This window comes from Salminus brasiliensis, chromosome 7 (assembly GCF_030463535.1).
Source record: "Salminus brasiliensis chromosome 7, fSalBra1.hap2, whole genome shotgun sequence".
NCBI classification, from domain to species: domain Eukaryota; kingdom Metazoa; phylum Chordata; class Actinopteri; order Characiformes; family Bryconidae; genus Salminus; species Salminus brasiliensis.
The window spans coordinates 25,853,468-25,879,795 of NC_132884.1; the positions used below are offsets into that span (position 1 = coordinate 25,853,468).

At 39.3% G+C, this 26,328-nt stretch overlaps 3 protein-coding genes and 1 long non-coding RNA gene across 5 annotated transcripts; all 4 read right to left on the minus strand.

Annotated features, from left to right (window-relative positions):
- Positions 1–1,745: 1,745 nt before the first annotated feature.
- mier1a (mesoderm induction early response 1a, transcriptional regulator) lies at positions 1,746–8,400 on the minus strand. 2 transcript variants are annotated; one of them, XM_072684336.1, is made up of 13 exons: positions 8,349–8,400; positions 6,788–6,815; positions 6,362–6,510; positions 5,601–5,750; positions 5,369–5,489; positions 5,143–5,201; positions 4,966–5,038; positions 4,726–4,877; positions 4,286–4,367; positions 4,027–4,115; positions 3,784–3,830; positions 3,378–3,463; positions 1,746–3,127 (listed from the first exon to the last, which is right to left on the minus strand). In XM_072684336.1, exons 1-13 carry the CDS (start codon positions 8,355–8,357, stop codon positions 2,838–2,840), a joined length of 1,335 nt encoding a protein of 444 aa, XP_072540437.1. In that variant the 5' UTR covers positions 8,358–8,400; the 3' UTR covers positions 1,746–2,837. The 2 variants fall into 2 exon arrangements, with proteins under 2 accessions (XP_072540437.1, XP_072540436.1); XM_072684335.1 differs by having other exon boundaries at positions 5,369–5,492.
- A 1,055-nt stretch (positions 8,401–9,455) lies between these two features.
- Positions 9,456–17,664, minus strand: slc35d1a (solute carrier family 35 member D1a). The gene is made up of 12 exons (XM_072684337.1): positions 17,388–17,664; positions 16,987–17,020; positions 16,783–16,869; positions 14,874–14,941; positions 14,613–14,684; positions 14,421–14,489; positions 13,953–14,055; positions 13,144–13,236; positions 11,532–11,599; positions 11,362–11,440; positions 11,196–11,278; positions 9,456–11,090 (listed from the first exon to the last, which is right to left on the minus strand). The coding sequence occupies exons 1-12, from the start codon at positions 17,495–17,497 to the stop codon at positions 10,982–10,984; spliced, it is 975 nt and encodes a 324-aa protein (XP_072540438.1). The 5' UTR covers positions 17,498–17,664; the 3' UTR covers positions 9,456–10,981.
- Positions 17,665–19,715: 2,051 nt separating this feature from the next.
- On the minus strand, positions 19,716–22,157 carry LOC140560136 (uncharacterized). Its single transcript, XM_072684347.1, has 3 exons — positions 21,538–22,157; positions 21,287–21,443; positions 19,716–20,830 (listed from the first exon to the last, which is right to left on the minus strand). The coding sequence occupies exons 1-3, from the start codon at positions 21,549–21,551 to the stop codon at positions 19,865–19,867; spliced, it is 1,137 nt and encodes a 378-aa protein (XP_072540448.1). The 5' UTR covers positions 21,552–22,157; the 3' UTR covers positions 19,716–19,864.
- Positions 22,158–22,393: 236 nt separating this feature from the next.
- Positions 22,394–23,374, minus strand: LOC140559512 (uncharacterized). Its single transcript, XR_011979894.1, has 3 exons — positions 23,196–23,374; positions 22,785–22,945; positions 22,394–22,491 (listed from the first exon to the last, which is right to left on the minus strand). It is a non-coding gene; the product is annotated as an uncharacterized lncRNA (long non-coding RNA).
- Between the last annotated feature and the right edge of the window lie 2,954 nt (positions 23,375–26,328).

Genomic DNA, 26,328 nt, shown 5'->3' on the forward strand with positions numbered 1-26,328 from the left:
ACAATGTCAAGAGCAGGAGTGTGTTAGCAGGACTCGGTCCTCTATAGGACCAGCAGGATTTTAAGGGGATTCCCTCCCACCCTGTCACTAATATAAAGTGAACAGCTAGCATTTCCGCCCTCCACAGGAAATTAGGCGTGTATTCGTGTACACGGCTGTGTACACTGTGTGTTAGTATTAAGAAGTAGGTGAATAAATACAGCTGCGGGTAAATGACAGTCTAACGCACATTAACGAGTCACTTTGAATCATTAATGAATCATCCGGGGGGCTGGAAGAGGGTCGTGCATCACTGGTGTAGTAGAGGCATGAAACTCTGGAGAGTCTGGTGAACGACAGCACTGCAAACGATTCATTTCGCTTTAAACCTCATTTAAAATCGGTGAAATCCCCTTTTAATGAGTCTGATGTGTTTCTGTCCTTTACCTCCTTTCCTGCTCTCTCACACAAATCAGTCGCTACAGCTCGGTGGTGTGTACATGCATGACAGAAAGTAAGTGTGTGTGTGTGTGTGTGTCGTGAGACGTGGAGTGATGGATCCCCGAGAGAGACAGTGTTTTTATTTTGTAAGAAAACTGAGGTGAAGTCTGTGTAGGTCTTCCTCAAATAATTAAATGTCAATAAAATATGGGTTAACATTTTTTTTTTTTTTTAAACAACATATAAGTATAAAACAATATACAAAGACACAAGCTCTCATAGATGATGGCATAACTACACATTACAAGCTATAAGTGCAAAATATGCCACAGCGGGGAAAAAATACAAAGCCATACAATGAGAAGCTTAGAAAAGTTTAGAGTTTATTTTTCTTCAGTTTTTAATCTACATAATGAAGAATAGTATAACTTAATTCATGAAACAGAGGAGAGAGGGCTTGTTTCCCCTCCACGTACTGCAGAGCAGAGAAGGACAAAGTTCATCAACATCAAAAGAAGGAATTTCTAATGTCTGTCCAAGAACTTTGTGTATTTTGACATGAAAAAAGAACAAATGCTCCAGGGATTCATCTCCTAACTTCCAAAAGGCACAGAAATGTCCAGTCTTGGCTTAAGAGGGAAAAAACATCAATCAGGAAGCACCCCAAAACCAACAGCTGCTTTTAGGATTCTGTGAACTAGAGGATCATGAACAATGTTTGTATACCTTTAGGACTCTTGAAGGCAAATGAATTATTACTAATTAGCTGATTAAATGAGTCTTAAGTGCACATCATACATTCAGCCACATCAGACTAAGGAACATGTCTTCAGTGTTTTGGAAAGTGAGACCGCCACCTGCTGGTAGACCAAAGCATTTCTTTTAACACAAATAAAACAAAGGTTGCAATTAACTTACAAGTAAGAGTAAGTGCTAATCATGAATATATTTAATTACCAAATACATTTAAGTAATTACTTTTTATACTAATTTACATCCTGCAGATAAAAGGTAGGCAGTCGTCTCTGCGTCCAAACGACTGTAACACCCGAACAGAAAGATGTTTTAATCGGATGACAAAAACATGAGAAGGCAGCATCTGCTGCCCTCTCTACACTCCCATGCAGTAAAGCAAAAACATGTTCTTTTCTCATTTCAGTGAAATTAGGCTATTACCATCTAATGATCTGAAGAGTCTCCTGAGACTAATTCAGTGTAAATGCATTCAGAAAGAGAGACATATGAGCTGTGGGTGGTTAAATTGTGAGCATTAAAATTGTTTAGTTTACTTGGTGACATTAAGAATACCACACTAGATTCAGCACTCACAGGAATAATAAAGGACTTTATTTAGCCTACAGTGATCACAAATGACATTTAGCATTCATTTACTAATATAACACAGGAAAATAAAAAAATATGAAACATATCAACACTATAGTAGAAAGTTTATACAACTCAAGACATTTTGAACAACAAAAGCGATCCTTCAAACAATACAGGAATTAGTCTATAAACTTCAGAAAACCGTATACAGCTGAAGCAATAGTGCTGAGACAGATACACAGTCACAAGAAATAAATAGCACCATTCAGTCCTACACTGCCCTGGAAACAACTTTACCTTCTGAACTAAACTCATGCGCAGCATTTGTCATATAAAAAAATATAAATAGCTATCAAGTACAAAAATATGAACATACTTTCTTACAAAACCTTTTTTCGCAGTAATAGTGTTTACGGGACGTTTCTAAAATACTTCTCTACGTATAAAATCCACAAGTGAAGTGGTGGACGGAGAGGGGTCAGAAGTAAGCTGATATGCTTTGTTATACTGTGATGCAAAATTATTTAAATCAGTAATAAAAATACTCAGTAATGGGTTTGTTGTTTTAGGGATGAATTATAATATTGGCATTAAAATACAACCATTGGACAACTTTTAAAAAATTGGCCAATATTTTCAGTTCATTGTATTTATTGTACTCAAGAAGAGCAGAATGTTTAGGTGATGTTGGGTTACTTTGTTAAAACATCTGAATTTTACTCATGTTACTGCGTTTGTAACCAAACATAGAATTTCACTGTAATGCCAAACCAAGTAGAGTCACTCCTAATGTCTACATGTATTTATGTACTGTCACAGGCAAATATGTAGAAGAGAATCCCCCAATTTGGTGCCCTGTTTCTTTCATTTACTTACTGATATGACTGTACTTGTATAATTAGGATTTTAAAGAAATGTATTACAAGCTTACAAGAATCTTTGGGTTGCTAAATGCTTTGGGGCATGAGTTACATCAGCACAGCCACGGTGAGCTTTCTTTTTTTTTTTTTTTTTTTTTTTTTTTTAAAACTGAATCTCTGAAATTCAGTCAAATCTGAACCATCTGTATCTCTCTTGTGTTGCTGCTGGAATTAAACTGCCTCCAACCTGCTGCCTGAGACAGCTGCTGCCATGAGGAGGTCCACCTCAGTCTTCTGCCTTTTCAGGGGGCTCTCTGAGCCCGACTCATCCTCCCTCTGTCTGATCAAACACCTGACGGTTTCTCTGCTTGGGCTGCTGGTGTCAGGTTTGGGGCTGGAGCGGAACTGTTGGTCTGCTGTGTTAAGGTGCAAACTGTGTGAGGAGCCATTTGTGTGGCTGCAGTCACCCGTGTGGTCACTCACACAGGGAAGGGCCTGCTCTGTAGAATGGGAGTCTGCCTCTACAATATGGGCAGACACAGAGAAGACTGATTAGTTGAAGGTCCAGTTTAAATGCCCCCACATAATAATACACCAATAGGGCCTGCTTGAGCTGTTCCTGTAAGCAAAGCATTTACAATTCCTCAGGCTGCAATAAAGTTGTTGTAAAGAAGCTGCAGTCAATACATTCAATGCAATATCAATAGATCAAAATCTAGCCAGCCTAACCAGTGTGTGTGGTGTTGCTGTTTTCACTTTTCAATTGGTTACCATTGCAGCTGGAAGAAGCAGGATGAGTAACTGCTTGGCTGAACTCAGTGCTTGCTGTCTCCCTCAACAGCCGGCCTGTGGAATCCCTAAATACAAAAGCCCCACACAAAAATAGTGTCTTGAAGGAAAGATGTAAAATAAGCATATATTTTGTAAGAAAGTCCGACCACAATATTTAAGAATAAACTGTTACCAAACCCAGCACACAACTACGGAATCATATAGATTTAACAGTGTGGTGCTACAGCAAGGACTTTAATAATAATAATAAAAAACAATCCAAAACAAAGTCAGTGTAGTCACACTATGTACTATGAATACCTCAGGACATGTAAGACCTGACTAAAAATAGATAGAACCAATAAGGGATGCATTGTCAAATGTACATTACTCAATGTCGACTTACGGCACGCCAGGATGAAGGATGCGTTTTCTTTTCCAGAGTTTGATTTGCTGTGCAAAGAAATCAGAATAGTATCCATTAACATTTAAATGATGTTCTTCTACAAAACTAGGACTGTTAGCACTGTGAACACAGAAAAGAACAAATACACTGTTAAGATGAAACATTTAACGTGGTGATTCATTTACTCAATTTAACTGATGCACATTTGTGTTAAAGTATGTGATGATTTTTTTTTTGTCTCACCTTGTCTTCTACGGAGTTTTCATTTCCACAGGTTTCATCTCCTTGCTCAAAATCTTGATGTTCCTCCTTAGTCCAAAATAACAGGTCCTCTAAAAAACATTAATAAGTTTTTTTGTAAAAAATTAGGACATTTGTACGTACGAACACATTCAACACACTGCTATGAGTTTTATATAAATTCTAATATACTCTTTTATAAATTTACAGCATCTCTTAAGTCAGTGGAATATATATATGTAAAAGAATGAGAGACTATTACCTTTAGCAGGCTTTACAGTGAACTTAAGTTTACTTAAAGCTTCTTCCTTGTCACAGTTGCACTGTACTAACTCATACAGAGCCTGTAATATGGAGAACGGAAATCAATCTGGGATTCAGGAACATATCATGATGGAAACCATTGTAAAAGAAGAACTGCAAAATTCAAAGATAAAGGCATTCAGAGTGAAATGGCTCATTGTGGAGAAACTTGATAGGACAGGAACCAGGGGTCACAATACAAATGTAGACATTTAACATACATGTACCTCTCCGCCAATAATGGATTTTAAATGCCTGTTTTTAGAGGCAGTAACAGTTCACACTGTAAGAACAGCACATTTCAATTTACATATTAATGATTTCATTATGCACATTTTGGGGGGGGGGAGTGGTGTTGGCGTTAGCATTTCCCTCTAAATGAGGATCTGATGAAGTTACCTGCTCGTTGTCTTTAATAAGAGGCCTCTCTGGGACGACTTCTACACCAGTCTCACCTTCAGTGCGCTTAGAAGCTTCAGCTAAATATTCCACCACCTCGTTCTCTGGGAGCAACTCCGGATTCCACAAGAGCTGATCATCATTCTCATACACTACAAACAAACAAACAAAAAAACCAGATATAAACGGGTAACTAAGAAGTAATAAATTGCTGCTTAAACTGCTTTTGACATATTATACCTTTTTCATTGTCTTCATATTTGCACAGTCCAGAAGGTGTTTCAGCCTGGAACATCGGCCCAACTTTAACTTCCTGGATGTTCAAAGACACATCAAATGGCTATTAAAAGCTGCATGTACCCAAACCGTTTTGTAAAAATGTAAAAAAAACTGTTTAAAACATTCTTAAAACTGTACCTTCTTCCATTCCTCAGATGGAATATAATCCTCATCTTCAGATTCATCACCATCATTACCTACGGATCAAAAATGGTAATTCAAATTATCTATAGCTAGGCACAAGATACATGTCCATTTCTCATTGTGGGGAAGCACTAGTTTAATTTTCACTGCGGACAGTCTGCCAGGCACTAAAATGTTTTGTATAAACCTGTTGTTGACCATCAACGAGTGTGGAGCATACCATCAAAATAACTGCATGGCTCCGGGCAGATCAGCTGAGCTGTACCAAGTGTCTTTTTGCAGTGTGCAGACTCATCACTGCACGAATGGATGGCCTCCTCCTGATCACACGATTCCCTGTCCTTCTTAAATAAACCAAACACATGGATAATCATGAATGGAATTAGTAAGACCTTTTAAACTCAAAATTACAGTCAAGATACATTTCACTTTTATAAAATAACTTTAATTACCTTGTTTGCCTTGACTTTTCCTTGAGCTGTGCTCTTCTGGTCACTTTCTGGAATATCCTGCTCTTCAGTTCCTTCATCTTCCTCTTCTGCTGAATCCTCCCTACCATAACCATACATCTTGAGCAGCTCGTGGATAGGCATCTCTCCTTCCTGTAGAAAACCCAGAACACACATGGGGAAGTCTTGAGTTTTACAGATCTGTACAATTTGTAAGATTTTAAGTGTCCTGACAGTGGGGTGCAACAGTACACAAAAGTCAACGTCTGGTTCACTTTGGACCTCACAGTTCGATATCCGTAAGGCACAGGGGAACAGGGGGGCGCTCATAAGACTGACAAGTTTATTTTTATTTAAACACTATTAACACATCATTCTCATCCAAGCCACCATGATTTCATGAGCTGAAATGACATGTTAATGTTACATTTTGGTGAAATACAAATCCAAAAGGTGAGAACAATAAAAGATACAAAATAGTCTTAAGTCGCTCTCTCTCTACAAGCTGCAGCGAGCAGGAGAGAAATGGGAGAGAAGGAAGAAGGACAGGGCAGGGCAGGAGACAAAAAAAGACTAGCATAGCAATATTCCTAAATCTCTACAGTTCCCACAATACCATGCAAATCCAACAGCTTGCAGCTGAAGGTTTCCAGGTGGAGCGTGCGCTTGTGAAATTACCATATTCACCCTACTAGTCTCCATAGCGTGACGGTTCGGTACGACTACACATACCGTTACACCCCTATGCAGTAGCTGAAACTCACTCGAGTGAGGTCATCTATCTCAGCACCGAAGTTGGTCTCTCCTTGCAGCATCTCCTCCTCCTCCAGCGTCTGTTCATCATCAAAGTCGTGAACCAGCATGTCTGCAGTCGGCTCAAAATCACCATCCTCATCCTGGACAGCTGAGGCCCCTACATTTTAAAAACAGGTTGTTTCTGTTATATTTTTTTTTCTGATGCTTTGCAATATTACTTTTTTCTGTTGTTACTGTTATGCAATATCCTTAGGTTCAATTATTCTCTTATTGGGTTACCAAGCAATTATGATGTGTGCATGCAAGTTAATAGCCAACAGGGCACTGAAATATTTATCAGGCATGCATAGTGAACAAATACCCTAATTTAGTAGTTATTCTGAAATGATGTGGTTTGCTGGTGTAAAAGTGAAAAACACAGTAATGAGGATTACCTTGTGTACTCGCACCGCTTAGGGAAAGCTGTGAAGAGTAAACCAAAAACCACAGTGAACAGCAGAATTTTTCTACAGCTTTTCAAAATTGCTATATGCATTTTAACAGGCACCCGAGACAAGCCAAAGGATAATGTATGACCCTTTCACAGAGCAGGAGAAAAAAACAACTACATCCAGGAAGACTTTAAACTTAACAAAACTTAACGAGAGACATTGTAAAGTAAGTCGAAAAAATGATGTTGAAGTATGATACATGAATCTGATCAGATTTACAAGAAAACCTTTTCGTTTTAAATTCGACACAATGAATTACATATGTTAAGACTTAGACTAGAATATGTGAAGCCATACAGCCTGAGAAGTGCATTAAACCCAAAATCTCCTCATCACGTGCTTATTGTGTCCTTCTACTTGTGGTTGTAATAATAATGGAGTAGATCACTGTCCTACAGAGCTGCAAGCAATACAGTGCAAAACCTGACCAGTCAACTGCAGCCTGCCAGCTGATCACAGCACCAAAAAACAAAAAAAAAACATTTATTGAACGTTTTACCTAAAATATCCAGTAAGTTGCCCACATTAGCCTCACCTTAATGTGAGCTGCCATTACCACTACTGAACCTGACAGTATTTAGTAAATATTTCAGTTTCATTCAGTTTCAAAAGTGTGGTTTTAATAAGAGACACATTTTAATCAACTGAAGCTCCTGTTGAAGAGTCCCACCTGTTGCCTTCAGGAAACCTCTCCGTTTGTCACTGTTTGTTTACTTATTTTATTTATTTTATTTATTTATTGACACTTCCTCGAAAAACCTCATTGTTTTATTCTAGATCATTAGTAATAACTTAATAAAAATGCTTTAATGAAAGCCGAGCTGCAGCAGAGCTGTTCAAGCAGTCGGAGCTAAATCCTGGCGGAGGTGTTGCTGTCCGGACCTGGGTTCGCCACCATGGCTAACATCCTCAAACGAGATGGGCAACACTGCTGTAGTTTGACAACGAAATTAAATAAATTCAGTGTATGCGTAGCCCGAAATACACCACACACCGTGTTTCTACACGCTACAAAGCTTCAACAGTGAATAAGGGCCTTTACAACCACACAATCCTGACAGGTGCCCGTTTTGGAGGGAAAACATCAACCATCACAACAGAAACTGGAGTTAGCGCTAACTTACCAGACGGGGTTTCCGTGTAGCGCGTAAACATAAGTGTAGTTTATTTAGCTAATAAGCACAACAGAGAATTTCACACGGACTCTGTGTGTATTACTTTAAAATGTTTAACTGTGTCCGAATCCAAGTTTGTAAAAGTTTATCGTATAAGTTGAGCTACGAGCTCGTGAGTGAGTTAGCCAGCTTAGCTCGCGCTAGCTTGTTGTGTGAACTGGCTCGTTTGGCCGAGCTAACGGCAGCACACTACAGGTAGATGTGGAGGAGCTTCGTCTTTAAGAAAACAGCAACAAACACAACAAACACTCCTGCTGTGAACTGCCGGACTGCGAGCTGTGCATTCACTCAGGTTTCACATGTAACAGAAACTGCGCTTTGTTTCTTACCTCCGCCATTATTGATTACTGAGACAGTGGTGAAGCCGGCGGCGACAGAGGACACGCGGATTATTCAACATAAAAGTCTGACTCCAAATAAAAACTAATAAAATATCCAAAAATGCAATAAATATCTAGAGAGGGAGGGAAGGTCGGTATGGTACAAACAAACCGTTTTTTGGGGCTATTAAAGTCCAACAGTTGGTTTACAATAAACGATGATATATTATTAAATCAAGCCCAACACCGCAATTTCTCAGCGAGAGAAATGATACAGAAAATGAATAAACTGCACGATTCTTCATTTCACCAAATGTAATAATGTGGAGAACCGCTGAGAGCTTCAGCTTTACAGCAAATCCAGTTTAAGACATCACCACACAGTCAGTGTAGGTGAAAGGTGTCGAGTATATATTTATATTAAATGTAGGGCACATTGTAGGTTTCTAACGCTACTCTGATCTTTACAGAAGTACAGAGGGCATCATTCCCCCGCTGCAGGGCGCTGTTAGCACGGGCTGGAAGCGACAGCACGAAAAGCCTTCTGCCCCAAATTAAACGGAAAGAAAACGAAGTCCAAATCACTTTATGTCTTTAACAGCACCAGCAGAGACAAACACTGACTGCTCGTACTTTGACACACTTGTCCGGTTTCTTCAACTGGATGTTACTAAAATAATATTTAGAAGCACAAACTCTCATTTTAATAAATCAGATTTTCAAAATAATAATGAAAAAATAAAACAGTTGCCTCAATTTAACTATAAAGTAAATAGAAGTAAATAAATGGTCACTTATTTTAATTAATTAAAAAAATAATGATGCCAAAGGGGTGCCATAGGATGTTCCTAAGTAGAAGGATCCAAATGAAAGTTAATTAAATTCCACAATATCCTGGCTAAATGCCATGAACATTTATATTATTTAAAAAATTAGCTGCTCACAGACAGCAAAATGTAAAACCTGAACAGGTCTAATATCATACTCAATTGAAAAAGAAATGCATCAAATTTAAGATACAAAAATGAAACTGTTGCGAGATTCTCCCTCCGAAGAACATTTAAAAAAAAAAAAAAAAAAAAAAAAAAAAAAAAACACACCACAAACAAAATGGAAAACAATTGAGGTATTTTAATTTTCTAAATGCACACAAGCTCAGGTTCTCACAGGTACAATCACTGAGCCTCTGTAGACATTAACTGAATGGAAAAAAAAAATACTTAAAAATAAAAAAGGAAAAAACTTTAATAGAAAAAGTTAAATAGAAACCTTGTCCATGTCACAATACTCTCAGTGGTCTCGGACTTTACACCAATGACCAAAATAGAACACAATGCACAGTTTGTCAAAACCAACACCTCTTTCTAAGAAATGTTGAATATGTTAAACATCCATGCCAAGATGCAGCCCTTCAACAGACCTAGCCTTCTCACCTGTGTTTCTATGCATACATCAATAGTCAAATGTGAACATTACATGTTGGTGAAAATACATGCACTGCATACATTCACAGTTACAAAGGGTATTCCAGATGTATAACATCCAGATTATACGGACAGAACCCCTGAACATATCGTTACATTTTGAACTGGTTCAAAAAAGTACCAATGATATAAATATATCTCTGTAAATCTTTAATATCTCGGTTATAGTTCTAAAACTAAGGCAGTTGATCTCAAGTAACAGCTTCCTCGATTTGAACCGTGAAAGAACTGTACCTGTAAAGTACCTGTAAACTGTTAAAGTGCAATGACTACATTGTTCACTTTAAAACTTAAAAAAAATAAAATAAAAAAACAAAAAAAAGAGAGAAATGAGAAGAGCATAACAGGGTATCAGTACATATATTCATCCCCCCATCCCCCCCACCCCCCACCCCCAAAAAAAGGTTTAGAGTGAAATGTCCAAAAAATCTCCATAATACTGAGAGCAGGCCTGTGGCACAGTCACACACAAACATAGAAATGTCATAACATCCTCAATTGACTTGGGGAACATTCCTGTGGTTTGACAATAAAATAAAAGACTTGGGTTTGAGTGTGCCCAAAACTGTTCCAAATACAGTATACGTCTCCCTTTTACATATTAAACATACCAAAAAGAAGTTCAAAACTCTTTCAAAAAGATCTGACAATAAATAATGACCTTTCCAACTAGTCCAATGCCTTTCGCGGGGGCAAACAAAAAACAACATGAAAAGAGAGAGACAGTGCATCACAACACTGTACATGAAGGCAAGGAAGGGGCTGAAGGTGATTAACACTGACCACATCACTACTTCACTCACTTCAACAGCAGTCATTCGAGCTTGCTAGGTTCGATTTACTCTTATTTAATTCTTCTGCACTTTATGATTTCAAACACGAAAAGAGATCCTAACACAGCATGACTTTACTCTGAGTACACAGCTTCAAAATTCTTCATTGCTGCAGCACCATTTTGCTTGGTTGCATCCTGCATTTGTGAGCTTGAGATTTTACTGAGCCTTTCATTACAGTGTCCAGTTTTTGTTTCCCCACCATCAGTCAAAGGACAGCATCCTTTCCAGGTCACTGCTGACATGTCTTTTTGAAAAGGCTGTTTTTCCACATAATTACTAATAGGCACAGTTCCCTTGTAGCTGTGGAGTGTTGAAGCGCTGGTCATACAGCCACTTTCCCCTTCACCTCCAGTTTGATGATACTCTCTCCCTGTTTGACGGTCTGCTCCTCTGTGAACGTTATGTAGGAGTACACCAGACTACCAGCAATACTGAGGCATCAAAGACAAGTCATTGAGCAGAGAATGAACAAGCTGTTAACTTAATTTTATGAAAGTTTAGGGTAACATTTTTTAGAGTAAAGTTTAACTTCATACCTGATGTTCAGACCAATGAAGTTAGTCCATGAAAAAATATAATCCCCTCCAAACACCATCCCAATGTAAGTCACTAATATGTTCTGTACAGATAAGAGGAAAGTAATGAATGGCAAACTTAAGAGATCCACATTTCAAAACTAAGCAAATATGTAAAGAACCTTACTTTCAAGCACCCGACAATAGTAGTTGTTAACGCAGAGTTGTACTGTGTGCACAGCACAGTGGAGTACATTAAAATAAACCTAAAAAACAAAGAAAAGAAAACATGAGATCAACAATACTGCATTTCTATAGATTTATTTAGGCAATTCTCAGTTGTAAAATTGAATTTACCCCATAATGCAAGACATGGTGAACTGTCCAACAAAGAGCATATCTGACCAGCCCTCATAATCCAGGGCCTTGAGAGAATAAAGAGGAAAATATACAAAACAATTATTAACAATAATTTACATTTACTTTAGTGACAAACACACACACAAGGTAATGTTGAGGTTTCAGTCATAAATTGGTAAACATCCTGCACTTTAACTCTACAGTGGAGTTTCATTAATAACCCAGTGTGCTACAGCACAGAGCCAAAACACACATAACTGGATCATTGGCCTTATTTTCTTCTGAAATGTAACAAGTTAAGCTTCTGCAAAAGTGTCCACCAGAATATGTTGAATTACTAACATATGCTAGGAAATTATTACTTATATTATTACACACACACACCACACCCACAGCCCTAAAATAATGTACCCAACAGGTTTACGTTCCTAAAACTGCACAGTTTAATCAGTAACTTAAGCCAAACATAATCAGACCTGGGCTTAATCATTTCCACCTGTTTACATCTTTTTAGTTAAGTGTGGTGGAAAAAGCATTTTAATAAAGGTTTTTTGTTTGTTTTTTGTTTAAGAGTTTAAAATAAAAAGTGGTTTAGGTAGTAGTGCATCATGTACAACCAACCACTTCGTCTGTAACATTAAAATATTTAAATTTGCATAATAACTGCACCAGCCTGATGTACGACTACCCTTGAACAATATTTAAGTTGTAAATTTCCACTGCCAGTCTTCAGCGCACTTCAGTACATTAGATGAACACTGTTCAATAGGGAATAAGGAAAAAGGAAAAAGAAATGCCTAGTACCCTGGAACCTTGTATAGCTTTAGTGAGTAAACGGTCAGCTTGGTCATTATTACAAGCATGTCTTGGCACAACACCAAAAGTGGTAAAAGTGGGAAATGAAAGGAAAATGTAAAATTTAGATGAAATAATTAATGAAATAATATGATGCAATGTGTACAAGTTTTTTTTTTTTACAAAAATGTGGATATGATGCAAAGAAAAGGCTCCAGATTGTTGTTTTAAAACTGAAACATACCTTTAAGGCACTTCATTTCATGCACCAGTACTTGAATCCCTAAAGTCATTCTATTTACACTAATGGACATAATGGTGGCTTTGTGTATGAGGCACTGTGGCTCCTCTGAGGCACAGCTTGCCAAATAAACTGGGGCCTCCCTGTGAACAGGCACAGCTATATAAATAAGGCATTCATTGGGCAAGGCCTTGACATTCACAGTTGTGATTTGAAATCTGAGAGGGTATGTTATACTTAAGCTGGAAAAAGGTCCATGAGACTCTAGATTTACTAAAATCTGCTTCTTCATCATGGAACTGCCTATTAAATTCCATAAAATGCACACTGAAAAGCAAAATGAATCCTGAAGTATATAAACTCTGATAATATGTAACCTCTCTGAAGGTCACCTCCATGCAGTCAAGCAGATGGTCTGTCTGAAGCTGCAAGATACCTCGGGGGGTGGGGGTAGGCCTTGCTGGTGGACAAGCACTACCAACAGTAGATTTCAGAATTTGGGCACCTAACTAATAGTTTCAAATCTGTTGTAACTCATGACTTAACATCTAATCCTTAGCACAGCTTTCTTACCTTGTCTATGTCTCCAGTGACATGTGCCAAAAGCAGCGTTGGCAGGATCATAAATAAAGCATTGTAATAGAGTAGACCATATTTTCCCAGCTCCTGGACCGGGGAGAGAGAGGGAGGGAGAGAAACAGACTAGGTTATTTATGTCAGATCACTCCTACATTCCTGCATGCAGATGTCATGAACATCTTCACTTATCTTTCTCACAAACACACACCCACAGACACCTTTGTAGTCACTACACAGGCAAACAGTTGACAGACATGCATCTGTAATGACAGCACTGTCTGGTAGTGATCAAATAGATAGAAATGGAATTAAGGTCTTGCTCATAACTAAAAAATATCAAGCTTCCTATCGACACTGAACTCTGTGTGAAAATGAATACCCTTTGAACAGAATATTTTACAACATGTATGGTTGAAAATTAACCTGGGCAGCAATTAATTCATATCAAAATAAAAACAATAAAACAACAGTAAGAGGAACTCCAAGTATTCTACATAGGAGGAGTTGAGGAACATCACACTACACTCTATATAAAACCTTGCCTTGAATCCAGCACAGCTCATACATTTTAGAATTTTCATAAAAATAAACCCACCACAAAAAAAAAAATAAAATAAAATAAATAAAAAAAATAAAATAAAATAAAAAAAATCACACAAACCTTAAAATATATATGAGCTAAAAAGCAAAAGTTCAAGCACAGGTCTACGACCAGAACTACTTCTTAATCCTCCACTCATGAATGTTCAGTAGTAGTACGAGTGCGGATACACCATGTCTTCAGGAGACAGACATTATCTTACCTTTGAGTCTAGCTTCTGCTTCACAAACGCCCCATTAGCAGCAGTTAAAACATCATTCAGTAAGATGAACACATACCCTTGCATGTCAAAGGACAGGTCAGCACTGGACACAAAATAAACATGAGCATTACTCAAAGCTTAAAGCCAGACTTACACATTTCATTAAATCAATTGTATCATTAGGCGTTGAGTTGGGTTATACTGTAAATCTCTGCTTCATTCAAATAAAGCTTTGAACACGCAGAAGCAAAAATACCCATATACAGTTTCCACTGGACATTTAAATATCCATGAACATGTAGACTGACAGAGTTTAATAGAGTAATACCAAAAAAAAACTAAACAGTGCAAACTGTTGTTCTAAAGCACTAAGGAATGAAGCAGACCGTATTTTCATCCATATGTAGGATATGACATAAAGCTGGCAAATAAATGAAGGACTGTGTTAACATCAGTTGAGGCATTTACCTTGCAGCTACAAAAGCCCCGAGAATCATTGTAAATACAGTGAGCTGAACTGGCTGAGAGAATTTCTTCCTGTTATTAAAAAGAAAAAAAAGAAAAAGAAAAATTGATTAGGACCGTCACTGTGGGGATCACGGACACATTAATACGTCTTAACTAAAACAACATTGCTGTGGTCATTCACTGTTGACTCACTTTAACAACAGGCCCTCAGCAAGCATTGTGAAAAGAATGGAAAACCTCCTCAGGACTGTAAACATTGGCAGGCTGGAGAGGAACAAAATATATATATATATATATAATAATTTGTTAAATGCACTTTTCAAAACACTTTTTAAATCACTTCTCTATCAAAACATGATAATTAAATACATCCACATCTCCACAGAGACAATTTGGCATTAATAACAGCAAATCATCTTTAGAGAACAGTGTTTTTGTAGTGCAAGATCATACTTTAGCCTTTTTGTTCCAAACAGTCCAGTTACTTGATTCCCTACATATAGAAGAGGTAGAGGAAATGTCTGAAATGAAAAGAGAAAATTAGGGAGGTATGGCAAAACCATACCAAGGAAGTAATTTTATTAAATGTCAAGAGTCAGATGCAGCTCTTAACATTGTCCCGCGGTGTGGTAAAAGGGTATCTGAGAGAACTTCCTGTGGCTGATACTTTGAATGTTTCACCATCTGTACATTTCTCACTGAGATGGTCTCTGCTCTTTATCATTTCTTGCAACACTAGACATCTAACTGAACAAATGGCTAACATTAACATTAATTTCTTAGCAGGTTCTTCCAGCACAGTCTCCTCTATTACACATGTTGCACTTCCACAGAAAGGTCCTAAAAAGATGGTCTACACTCTTTAAATCCTGTGCTTCATTAGACTAAACCTACTTCTGTACAATACTACTAAAATTAACCATTAGACATCCACAGAACAGACTGAATATTAGGGATCCTACAAAATTATCTTTTCTATAACGTGGAATAAACTTTTAATCTGTAGGTTCAATGCAAAGGCAACACACAGAATACCATCAACCACGCATTTATTCCAAACTGATTGGCTGCATAGATCCAAAAGTATGGGCTTTTTCATAGCAAATTCTGTGCCTCAACTGGTGAGTGGCTGTCTATAATACATTCCACAGACATAGTAATTAACATCAGTACTTCTCAATTAATCTGTAATAGTCAATAAACACTTTTGTTTCTAGTTCTGGAACAGAGTCAAGTACTGATATATTTATGAAAATGGGGGGAAAAAAGAAAAAAGAAAAAAAAAAAAAAAAAAGTCAGCCCAAGCCATAACCCACACTTAGAATGGCACTGCTCTCAGGGTGTAGTCCTGGTCAATGCATGCTTTGCCTTTTAATAAGAGGGAAAAAAAAAAAGCCCAGATCGAGACTCTAGCAAGTTTAAAAAGAGCACTTCATTATTTCCCTGCTCCCTGCTCCAGACTCAGTAGATGCTCAAAACCACAAAAACTCCTTCACTTTAACTCTCCATTTAGTTTAGCGGAGCTCAAATGACAACATGACACCAAGGTAATGTTGAGCATGAGCTGTTATGAGAGTAAACACAACCATAATAACTCTACAACTTACAATTCAGCCTCATACACAGTTTATACAGTGAACATCACTGATGCTGATCAGTGGTTTTTAACCATGGCCCTGGAAACCCCCTGCCCTGCACAATTGTGAGATTTACTTTCGCCAACACACCCACATCAACTCAGACAGGGCTTGTACATGAGCCCATTTGATCAATGTAGTCTTTAGGAGCTGAAACGAGACCCGCAAGGTTAGAAATGAACACACCGACACTCTTTAGTTGAGCCTGTTTCACCTGGAAATGATCTGCATTCCTTTTTGTGGTTGGAGGCAATAGCATAAGTACTGTCAGACACTGCAGGTGGGGCAACTGACCTGTGGGCATAAGGGGGCTTGGAGAAGGAGGAGGAGGGGGGTGCATTGCAACCAAGGCCTCTCGACTCATGGGAGCCATGATAACACACTTCAACCATTGGCCTTCATTAGCATACCATTAACATTTCTCAGACATAATAATGGTGAGAAAACATCTAACACTTCCCCCCCCCCATGTTCATTATATCAGGGTCATTTTTTGTAAGGGAGCCCAGAACTTACTAGTTACACCACTGGTCTGAGTTAAATATTAAGGTGCTGGTTACAAAGTGTCTGTTAACATATTGCAATTTCCTCCGTACTGCAATTTATCATTACCACAAGTTTTTTTTTCTTTCTCAGTATTACCACACTTAACTAGACAGCTCATTCCTGAGAATGCAGACAGTTATAATTCCACTTCCTCTAAAACCTCTTCCAAGTTTCCTCACCTTCCTAGGTATGCTGAGGTCCCACTCGGGGAAGGTGATTACCCGCAGAGCCTTTCCCACCCATAACACCAGCACGGTGGCCAGCATCTGTGGGGGAGAAGGACTAGTGAAGCCTCAGGAAGGAGAGAGAGGGGGGAGGAGGGGGGGGGGGTTGCAACTGTGCACAAGACTGCAGAAAGTTTTACACCATGCACTTTCTCTTACCTGGCCAATACCAAGACATATCGACGAGGGAAACCTGTGAAAATTGAAAAACTGCGTTAGGATTCAGGATCAGCAGAGCTCACAGACCACTGACCTCCCTTCAGCTGTAAACTACTGCCCCTCCACTCAGTCTGAACAGTGAAATGCATGCTGTAACCAGCAGTGAAATGCAGCTCGTCCAGATTTTATTACACAAGTAACGGACTCGTGCCTGGACCTGTTCACTATAGCCCAGAAAAGCCTCCACTTCAGACTAAAGGTGCTTAATGTCTCCCTCATAAAGTACCAAGACGGAACCGTGAGAGCTGCTTGGGGCTCTGCCTGTCTTTAATCCCTGCTCTGCTCTGCTCTGCTCTGCTCTGTGTGCGAGTCTAACATGAGAAAACTCTTCTTCTTCTTACCTGTAGTTTGTCAGGACACTCTTGTTCACAACAACTATGAGGAAAGAGCTGACGCCGTAGAAAGCTGCAGCCAGGAGCTTGGTTAGGAGTGTTAGCGTTTCGCCAGCCATTCCGGAGCGTCCCTTTCCCCCTCCGTTTCACATTCCTCTACTCCGCTCAGCTCAGCTCTGCTCTGCTCTGCTCTCCTCTCCTCTCTCCTCTCTCACGGCTCTTCTTCTTCCGCCATGTTCAGCCGAGCCGTTTCGTCATGAACTTCTATTAACAGAGAGGAGCTCTGTGTCGCCACCTTTCGGGTAGATGGTCGAAAACACTTTTCAGATTTAGCCTCCATTTATTTAGCCAAGTGTGAGACATATACGAGGGGTTTGTCATGGTGAGACTAAACATGAGCACGGACTGACGGGAGGTATTAGAAATAGATTACTTTAATACCTCTTCTATGGTTAGAGCGCCGGGATATAGATAACAGGGTTGTGGGTTCGATTCCCGGGCTCGGCAAGCTGCCACTGTTGGGCCCTTGAGCAAGGCCCTTTACCCTCTCTGCTCCCCGGGCGCTGGAGTTGGCTGCCCACCGCTCTGGGTGTGTGTGTGTGTGTGTGTACTCACTGCCCCTAGCTCACTAGTGTGTGTGTGAGTGTGTGTTCACTACCACAGATGGGTTAAATGCGGAGGACCCATTTCGCTGTACACTGTACAATGACAAATACGTGCACCTTTACCTTTACCTTTAAATTAGATAGATGTAGCTAGCATATTTAAAAAACCCAAAAAATATGGAAAACATGGATATGTGCAGGACAGTAAAATCAGAGAGATGTAGAAGGTAGCAGTAAAGGTGCATTTATGGGCAGTGGTGGCTCAGTGTAAAGAGCGTTGGGTTGATAACATGGTGGTGGGTTCCCCACCCAGGTCTACTGAGCTGCCACTGCTGGGCCCATGCGAGCAAATGCTCCCTGAGCGCCGCAGCTATTGGGCACTTGTTCTCACTAGTGAGTGTGTGTGTGTGTGTGGTGGTGGTGGAAAGGTGGCTGAGGTGGCTGCCACTAACAGCTCCCACTAGGTGACTGACATGTTGCCATCTGGCCTTTAGGTTACTATTATATGCCAGTGACTAACGTTGCAAATCCTAATCACTGAGCTTACAAAAAATATCAGAACAGTGAAATTGACTTATTCGGGTTAATACAGGCTTAGCATTTAACAGAACAGATGAAACATTGAAGGTTGTGTCAGGTTTTGATTCCCTCAATTGAACCACAGATGCTTACAGGAGAAAGCCATTATAAATACAGACAGTACCCTCAAAAGCTGATGTTGCGCCTGGCTTTCTAAGCAGCCCTAAACAGACTTACACCAAACGACTATTTGAGTGATTTCACTGTGGCAGACAAATTTCCAATGTAGGATCAAAATCATGAGTCTTGCTGGAGTTGCAGCGCGCTCCCGTCATCTCAATCAGTTGGTCTACAGTGGTCGAGATAGCAGTCTTTAACATTTTCTTGTCCTGATGATCTGATCAAATCTACTGTGTTTATTATTATCACGTTTTAGTCTTAGCTCATGCAAATTGTAGGGTGGACTTTGTGAATAAGCAATAGGCGAGCTCTGTCCCGCACAAAACAGGAAACAGCAGAGCTTATTTTCCACATTCTCCAGTTCCTTTTTCTTTCTTTTTCTAACATGCTATTGCACACAGACAGGCACCTGTGGCAAAAAGCTGTTCAACAACCTCTTCTTGTAACTGTCCACCAGGAGTATTGAGCAAAAAACACCTGACAGATCACACCAAGAAATCAATCAGAACACAAATGAAGACAAAATAACAATGCTTAACAAAACCACTACTAAAAGTCCCTTCTCAACTAAATACAAATCCCATAGGCACCCAAGGCATCACATCACAGGAGCACGTCTATAATATAATATCACATCACTGTGTGGGTCAATTAACCTTGTAAGAATGGGCGCCCTGATTCTAGTTTGCGAGCTAGGCAGGCTGCTGCTGTAGACAATGGTGGAATAATTGAGTTTTATTTGGGTACAATATGTATATCCCTTCTAACACCTCGCATTTACCGTTGCACCATGAATTAACAACAATATTTAAGTGCTTAAACCAAAAACTATTCACAAACTATCATAAAACAATATCTCGGGTGTATTTATATGTTCCTCAATTCAATAATATGATTGGTTAGAGGTTGGTTGGGGGGACTTTAAGCAGGATGTCACTTAAGGGCCCAAATGTTCAGAAACGGCCCAGAAAACAGCATCATAAAATGCTGTAAATGGCTATTGCTACCAGAGGAGAATGATGTTTTCCTTACAGTCTCTGTTTTTGCTTTTCGGCCTTGTAAAGTCTGTAAAGTCGCTTTGGGACAATAAAAAATGCATAAATCTGCATAAATCGGTTTCAGGAAGCTCATGCAACTAATCATCTAAATGCAAAATAGAACAGTCTGAAGTGCTAAGTTTTTTTAATTCATACTTTCAACAGTTGGAATTATTATTGGCTGAGGGCCATGCAAAGAGTAAGTAAGCTTGCTAATGTCCTCCTTGCCAGTAGGATCAGTGACCACAGCTCCTGTTTCAGGAGTGAAACAGGTACAGTCTTGAATCCTGTGGTCTACATCGCTGGTTGGTGTGAAAAAGGTCATCCCATCAGCCCCAGAAGTTTCACAGACTGCAGTTTGTGTCACACAGTTTTCACACAGCTCTGTAGGCTCCTTGGAGCAGTCTTTCTTAGAAGTATGTTCTTTGGTGATAATGCCTTTCAAACCATTTTGAGTGTACTTAACTGGTTTAGAGACTAATATGAAATCTGTCTTGTTTCTTGGATAGCTGGCTGTGCTTTCCTGGGTCTGTGGGGCTGAGGTGTGACATCTGCTGCTTAACCTTCTCCTTGGGTTGCCATGCAGTGGTTTAGAAAAGGCTGAGAAGATTGTTCCAGGGTCACAAGTTTGTTTGGGGATCTTGCCGTTAATCACGGGACCAACACAAGTAGATGAGAGCTCTTTCTTTCTAGGCATGACTAGAGGAATCAGTGGACTTTTAGTTGCAGGTTCTAAAATAGACACATCACTATGTTTACGCATAGGAAGTCGACCTAGGTCTGTTGACATGACTACGTTTCCATCCGCCGAGAGCATGCGGAGGTTCACGCGATAAGCCCCCATCTTCTTCACTCTGAACCTTGATTCTAGATAAGGCCTTGAACACTGAAGGTCTTCACTTATCTGTTTTTCTCTCAAACTGTGCAGCATGTAGTCTGCCTGCATGGACTCAGTAATGTGGATGATGGCTGAGTGGATCTTGCTCTTTCGGACTTCAGCGTTCTGAGTCAACGGCTCACAGGGATCCAAAGAGTGAAATCCTGGGCTTCTGAAGGGCTCGTGTTGAGGTTGCTGAGGTCTGTACACCACTGGGTATGTTTCGCTTACTATCTGTGGAGACAAGGACAAATTGAAAACTCACATGAAAAACTTGAAGAGCCAAAGTGTAGTGTCGAGTGTTGTGGTCTCCATACTGACTTGTATTTGGTAGCATCTACACTTAGAAGTATCTTTTGGATTGTAGTCTATTCAAACTAAGGGTAAAGCAAAGCACTTTTGCTTGGATAAGAGCATCTGCTAAATGCCTTAAATGTAAATGTATATATGTCTACGTCTATAACATGATAATGAACTATACTTAAAAACATGGCCACATATGAATTCATGACCTGCCTTCCCAAATATAATGTTCTATGTGTTTGCCCTCTCAAACATAATTATTTAATAAAGATGGCAACTTAATAAATAATATACACATTCATATATAACAATTATAAATAATAGAAATGTAAAATAGTAGGACCTTTAAACAGTGTTTTTTAGTCATGAACCTGAAGATATATTTACCGGCAAGTCTTTATAAACAGGTGCAGGGTAAGATGTGAGCACTTTCACATTTTTCTTCTCCAACTCATCTTCAAAGCTAAGAGAAACTGTCTCACAGAGGACTTCCTCTTTAAATGAAGATACCTGCTCTTGGGTAAACTTTTCATTTCCCCCAGGCCTGTTATGACAGGAAAAGAAAAATGACACAAATGAACTTTAATATAAAATCATGTCACTTCCTCCTTTGACATATGTTAATGGTGTAAGCATACCTTCTGTAAGGCATGCTGGTGCCAGTCCTGGGGACATTCCCTTGCTGACCGTCTTGAGTAACCACATCAGCTAATCCAGGTAATTTAAGTTGTCCATCCACTTTTGAGAGACACGCATATGAGACAAAAGATTATGACTACTCACAACTGCAGTGAATGATTATCATGTAACAATGTGAAGGCCTAGGATATGTTTGTAACTGAACAGTCTGTTCTCTTAGTCGACATGTTGGATGTCGGAGAAATAGGCAGACGTGAAGACCAGAGCGATTTTGACAAGGATCTGCAAGGGTTTAATCAGATGACCATTTTATTTTAAGCCTAAAGTCAAATGATTAGATGTGCTGTATGTTATACCATTATTTAATGAGCTGGAGCACCAGTGAGAGGTGTCAGTGTATCCAAGACTGCTACCCACTGCCCCACAAGCATTTTTCCTGTCTTTGTTTAGTGCACACAAAGAGGGTATGTTCTCTACCTGAAAGGCAAACAATGATCTAACTGCCAGGCATGTGCATGGAAATGTATGTAAAATATTGGCGACAACCACACATTATATCAGAGATCAGGTCATTTAAAACATAACATGCAAAACACTGTTAGGCAAATGTTGGGCATAGAACTGTGCCACAGGTGGTGTTGATATGATAATATGATTGATATATATATATATATATATATATATATATATATATATATATATATATATATATATAATTCCATTGTGAGGAATCAGTAACTATGTAACTATGTATTCACTATTTTGTCTGCATCCAGACTAATGTAAAAATGAGTATTCAGAAAACATAAGAAGGGACTGCATTATTTAGTGGTCTAGCCAATATGACACCTCTTTTGACCACTTCATTCTGTGTGGGGACTGCCTGTAGGGCCAAAGAGACTGTGGATTTTTCAAAGACGTGATCATGAAACCCATTCCCTGTTTCTTTTTGTCTAGGAAAGAAAGCAAACAATTACTGTAATAACTGCAATAACAAGACACTGCAAATCCACATTTGTTGATTGAATTTAATTAGACAGTTTACTTTTTCTTTGGAGCTAAACATCTACGCTCTACTAAACAAGAAAAAAAACTTTCATACATCATCACAATGAACTCAATAAATTACATTTTACACTTTGAGACAAACAACAAATGAAAGCATGAATAAAAATTATCTCCTAAATATTTCTGTCATTTTTATTACTGTTTGGTCTTCTAAATTCCAGCTAAGAGCATTTTTTACCTTGGCATATGGAGTTTCCTGCTGAAGTCAGACTTGTCCAGCAGACCAAATTGTCATTGCTCGTGAACGGACGTATGTTGATTATGTTACTGATACTCTCAGCTGATTTACTGCTGGAGCGGCCTTTCATGTTGGTTGACGGGACTGAAGACTTTGAAAACCTAAACACAACAGACTAGCCTCAGTAAAGTGTGGTTCCTGGTATGCCCTGCAGGGTCACGATGTACAGACCTCCGTGATGAATCATGTCTGCAGCCCGTAATGGCAACTGATTAAAGTGGGGCTTATTCCAAAGTCTGATCCAAAAGGAGGATTGTGTTCTGATTACAAATTTATGTGTAACAGTTGGTTTAGGTTCCTAACACAAAGGCACCAGCAACAGCACAGCTTGCAGTTTCTGCCTTGGGTTACCTGTGATCCAGTGTGTGCTGTAGCTTAGTCTTTTAGGGAGATTGTCTTGTCCCTCACTCACATGTTCAGTACTGGATGTGGTTTTATAAAGGGATGTTCTGAAACTAAAACTAAGTCTGAGCCATAGGCCAGCTCCATGGCTAAGTTACCCTTATGCCTTGGCAGACTTGGTTGGTCGTTGATCTGAAATCAAGAAGAGAAATTTATGATGCAGAATAGGTGGTTTAATTGGTGAGCAAATGTACTATTCATGGATAAAGCTTTTAATAGGCGTACTGAAGAAATCAGGGCAATTTACCTTTGCACGTCTTTCCAGCACTCTGTGGAGTAACTGTCCACGGCATTGAAGGACTCAAGTAATCTGGTAGTCATGTAGTTTACCTGTTCAGAAAAAGGAAAAATAAAAATGGTCGAGTGAGCATCACAGTGAACATTCTCTCTCTCTCTCTCTCTCTCTCTCTCTCTCTCTACCAGTTAAGCTGACATTAGCACCAAGAAGATTTTGGGGAATCTGAGGCCTGATCTATTGAACGGAAACCTGAGAGATGATAGATAAAATGTTGAGGGCCAAACCTTGCATGTCTGAGGTAGTTCAGCAAGCCTAACCAATCACTTATCTAAGTAGGACTGATCTCCTGTTATGATAATATGTTTACATTTACAAATTAATACAAAATGATGGGAAAATGATGTAGCTAGAATTAGCAGATGGTTCCAGCTAAAGATACACCTGGAGGACAGGTTTTATTCCTTTACTCTGACAGTAAAGTGCAGTTTATACACACACAGTAACACTGGTTCATATTTCCCCACACACTGTACCCCTCAATAATAACCACAACAGCTCAAACACCTGATGATAAACGGTGACCAAAACTCCCCTAAGTTTCACCTCTGCACTTTTGGGCTCCCCGGCTCCTAAGCGTCCGTGCTGGCGATCAGTGAACTATCAGCATTATAACTTTCCCAAAGCACGGTCATCTTCATGGGAATGTCCTCGAAGGTTTATCACACAAGGTCTAAACGATGTGTTTGGAATTTAAGCACCAAGCCTTAGTTAGAGAAGTTAGCTATCTAGTGCTAGCTAGCAGCGCTAACCTGTCTAAGGGGGCTTAAGGCTACGTTAGGGGGCTAGTTATTAACTAGGGCTGCTCTCCCCTCACTCACCTGACTCTAACAGGCCTAACGCCAGCTCCTCTTACAGCAGGGTCAGAGTCGAAATCGTTTTCGGACTCCATAGTCATGTAGCCACTCCTCGCTAAACACCAAACAAACAGATGCCACTGGGCCGCCAGCTCGGTCACTGGTGAGTTGTCGTCTCTCCATAAGCAACGACTGCGCAGGTACAGAGAGGCCGGCGGTAACCCTGGAGACGGACTCACCTGGTGCGGCTCTGTACGGATAGACTGGCGATTCTGCTCGGGGTAGAGAGACCAGGGCCGGGTCCAAACTCCGACACGGACACTACTGAAAGTTCTCCTGTGTATTATTTGTGAAAATAAGTAAATATGGATTTAAAAAATATATAGAAATACATCTTTAAGCTGCAAAACATGTTAAATAATGTGGCAACAATTCCCCTGGTTTTACTGAAACTCGAATGATTTTTAGATTAGTTTAGATGAACAAAAGCAATAGTGCATTAATTAATTAATTAATTAATTAATTAATTAAATCTTTATATTAAAAAAAACTTTAAATGAACTTATAACCTGTTCCAATTTTGCAGTGTAGCACTAAATTAACTGTTTTTCTTTAGCGTTTAGATAAATATTTAATTATCTGCTGTTTCAGAGCATTTAGTTCATCTCCTGTGACTATCTGGGCTTGTGTGTGTGTGTGTGTGTGTGTGTGTCAGAAGCAATAGGCAGTAGGAAAAATGAATGAATACCCTACACATTAATTTGCTACACTCATTTTCACTCTCAGGTTAATAGGAACGTTAACTCTCTGATTATAGATTTATATGATAGTTTATTGCTTAAAGACAACACTTTGTGTGGTTTTGCATCTGTGAAGTTTAATCCACAGATCGTATCACTCTTCAAAACATCTTTGTCACTGTGAAGCAAAAACCTTGTCCCATCTCCCAAATGGCAACATGATAGGAGAAGGAAAAATCAATGTAAAAGAGAAGAAGAACTAATTGGTCTAATGTAGACTCCTTTTAACATAAGCACACAGTCCTACACAGTACAGTGTAGTATACCCAGTTTAAGCTTGTTTCACCTGAGTCCACATATCAGATTCATTTTAAGCCATTCATGAGCCGTTCAAGTGCGTGTGCTGTGTATAGGGCCGTCTTTACTCCCAGCATAGGAGTGTAGTGCCTTTCCTGCTACTAAAGTCCTAGACCTGGGCCACCCTGAGGAGATCAAAATGAGTTTACCTGGAGCTTTTGCTTTAAAGAGTGTACTGTACAGTGAGTTCAAAGCATGTGCTGATTTTGTTTCTCCGTCAGAAAATCGAGGTCAGCAGACCACATAACCCATTTCGAATTTGTTGTGGAATCATAAGGCACATGCACAAAGTGGCACTTCATTTGTGAGCAAATGGCGTCCCCCATGTGATAAATTGGTGTGCCGATGTTTGCCGAACAGAAGATGAATGTTGAATAAATGCTGAAATGTCTCATGTATCATTTATTCTCTCTGTCGCAGGTTCTGCATTACATCTGACTGTCTTACACCACAATGCAGGGCACTGTTTCACTGGTGACACGAAAGTTGGTGGGTGAGTTTTACTATAGAAGATTGTTTAGAAGGCAGTGTGATTTTTTAACTTGGGGTCAAGCAAAATTGAAGATGGATACCGTAGTTCATAGATAAAACAGATCATCTGGAAGTTGACTGTGGGGATGAAAAGACTACACTGTTAGTATAAAGAATACTTTGACTTGTAACAATAGTGAAACCTTTAATTGCTACATAGAATTACTTATTCTTTGAAAAACCATACACAAGAAATTGTCCATCATAGAGAAGCATCCAGATGTTCTTCTAGTTCTCATGCATCTATATAGAACCTCTGGTTTAAAGAACTCCCTTTTCTAAGAGAGTAAGATACTGGGATCTTATTTGATATAAGAGAATAGCACCCTTTTAAACAGCAATATTAATGAGTCTGTAAAGAT

Bases quoted from the DNA above. Each gene is read 5' to 3' on its own strand.
- mier1a (XM_072684335.1), bottom strand. The intron at 5,751-6,361 runs GTGAGTTTCAGC...GGTTTTCTACAG, and splicing joins AGATAGATGACCTCACTCGA to GAAGGAGAGATGCCTATCCA. The intron at 5,202-5,368 runs GTATGCTCCACA...TTTGATCCGTAG, and splicing joins GCCATGCAGTTATTTTGATG to GTAATGATGGTGATGAATCT.
- slc35d1a (XM_072684337.1), bottom strand. From the start codon at position 17,497: ATGGCTGGCGAAACGCTAACACTCCTAACCAAGCTCCTGGCTGCAGCT. The intron at 17,021-17,387 runs GTAAGAAGAAGA...CAATTTTCACAG, and splicing joins AGTGTCCTGACAAACTACAG to GTTTCCCTCGTCGATATGTC. The intron at 11,091-11,195 runs GTATGAAGTTAA...TTGATGCCTCAG, and splicing joins TTCATTGGTCTGAACATCAG to TATTGCTGGTAGTCTGGTGT.
- LOC140560136 (XM_072684347.1), bottom strand. The intron at 20,831-21,286 runs GTAAATATATCT...TTGTCTCCACAG, and splicing joins CTGTTTATAAAGACTTGCCG to ATAGTAAGCGAAACATACCC.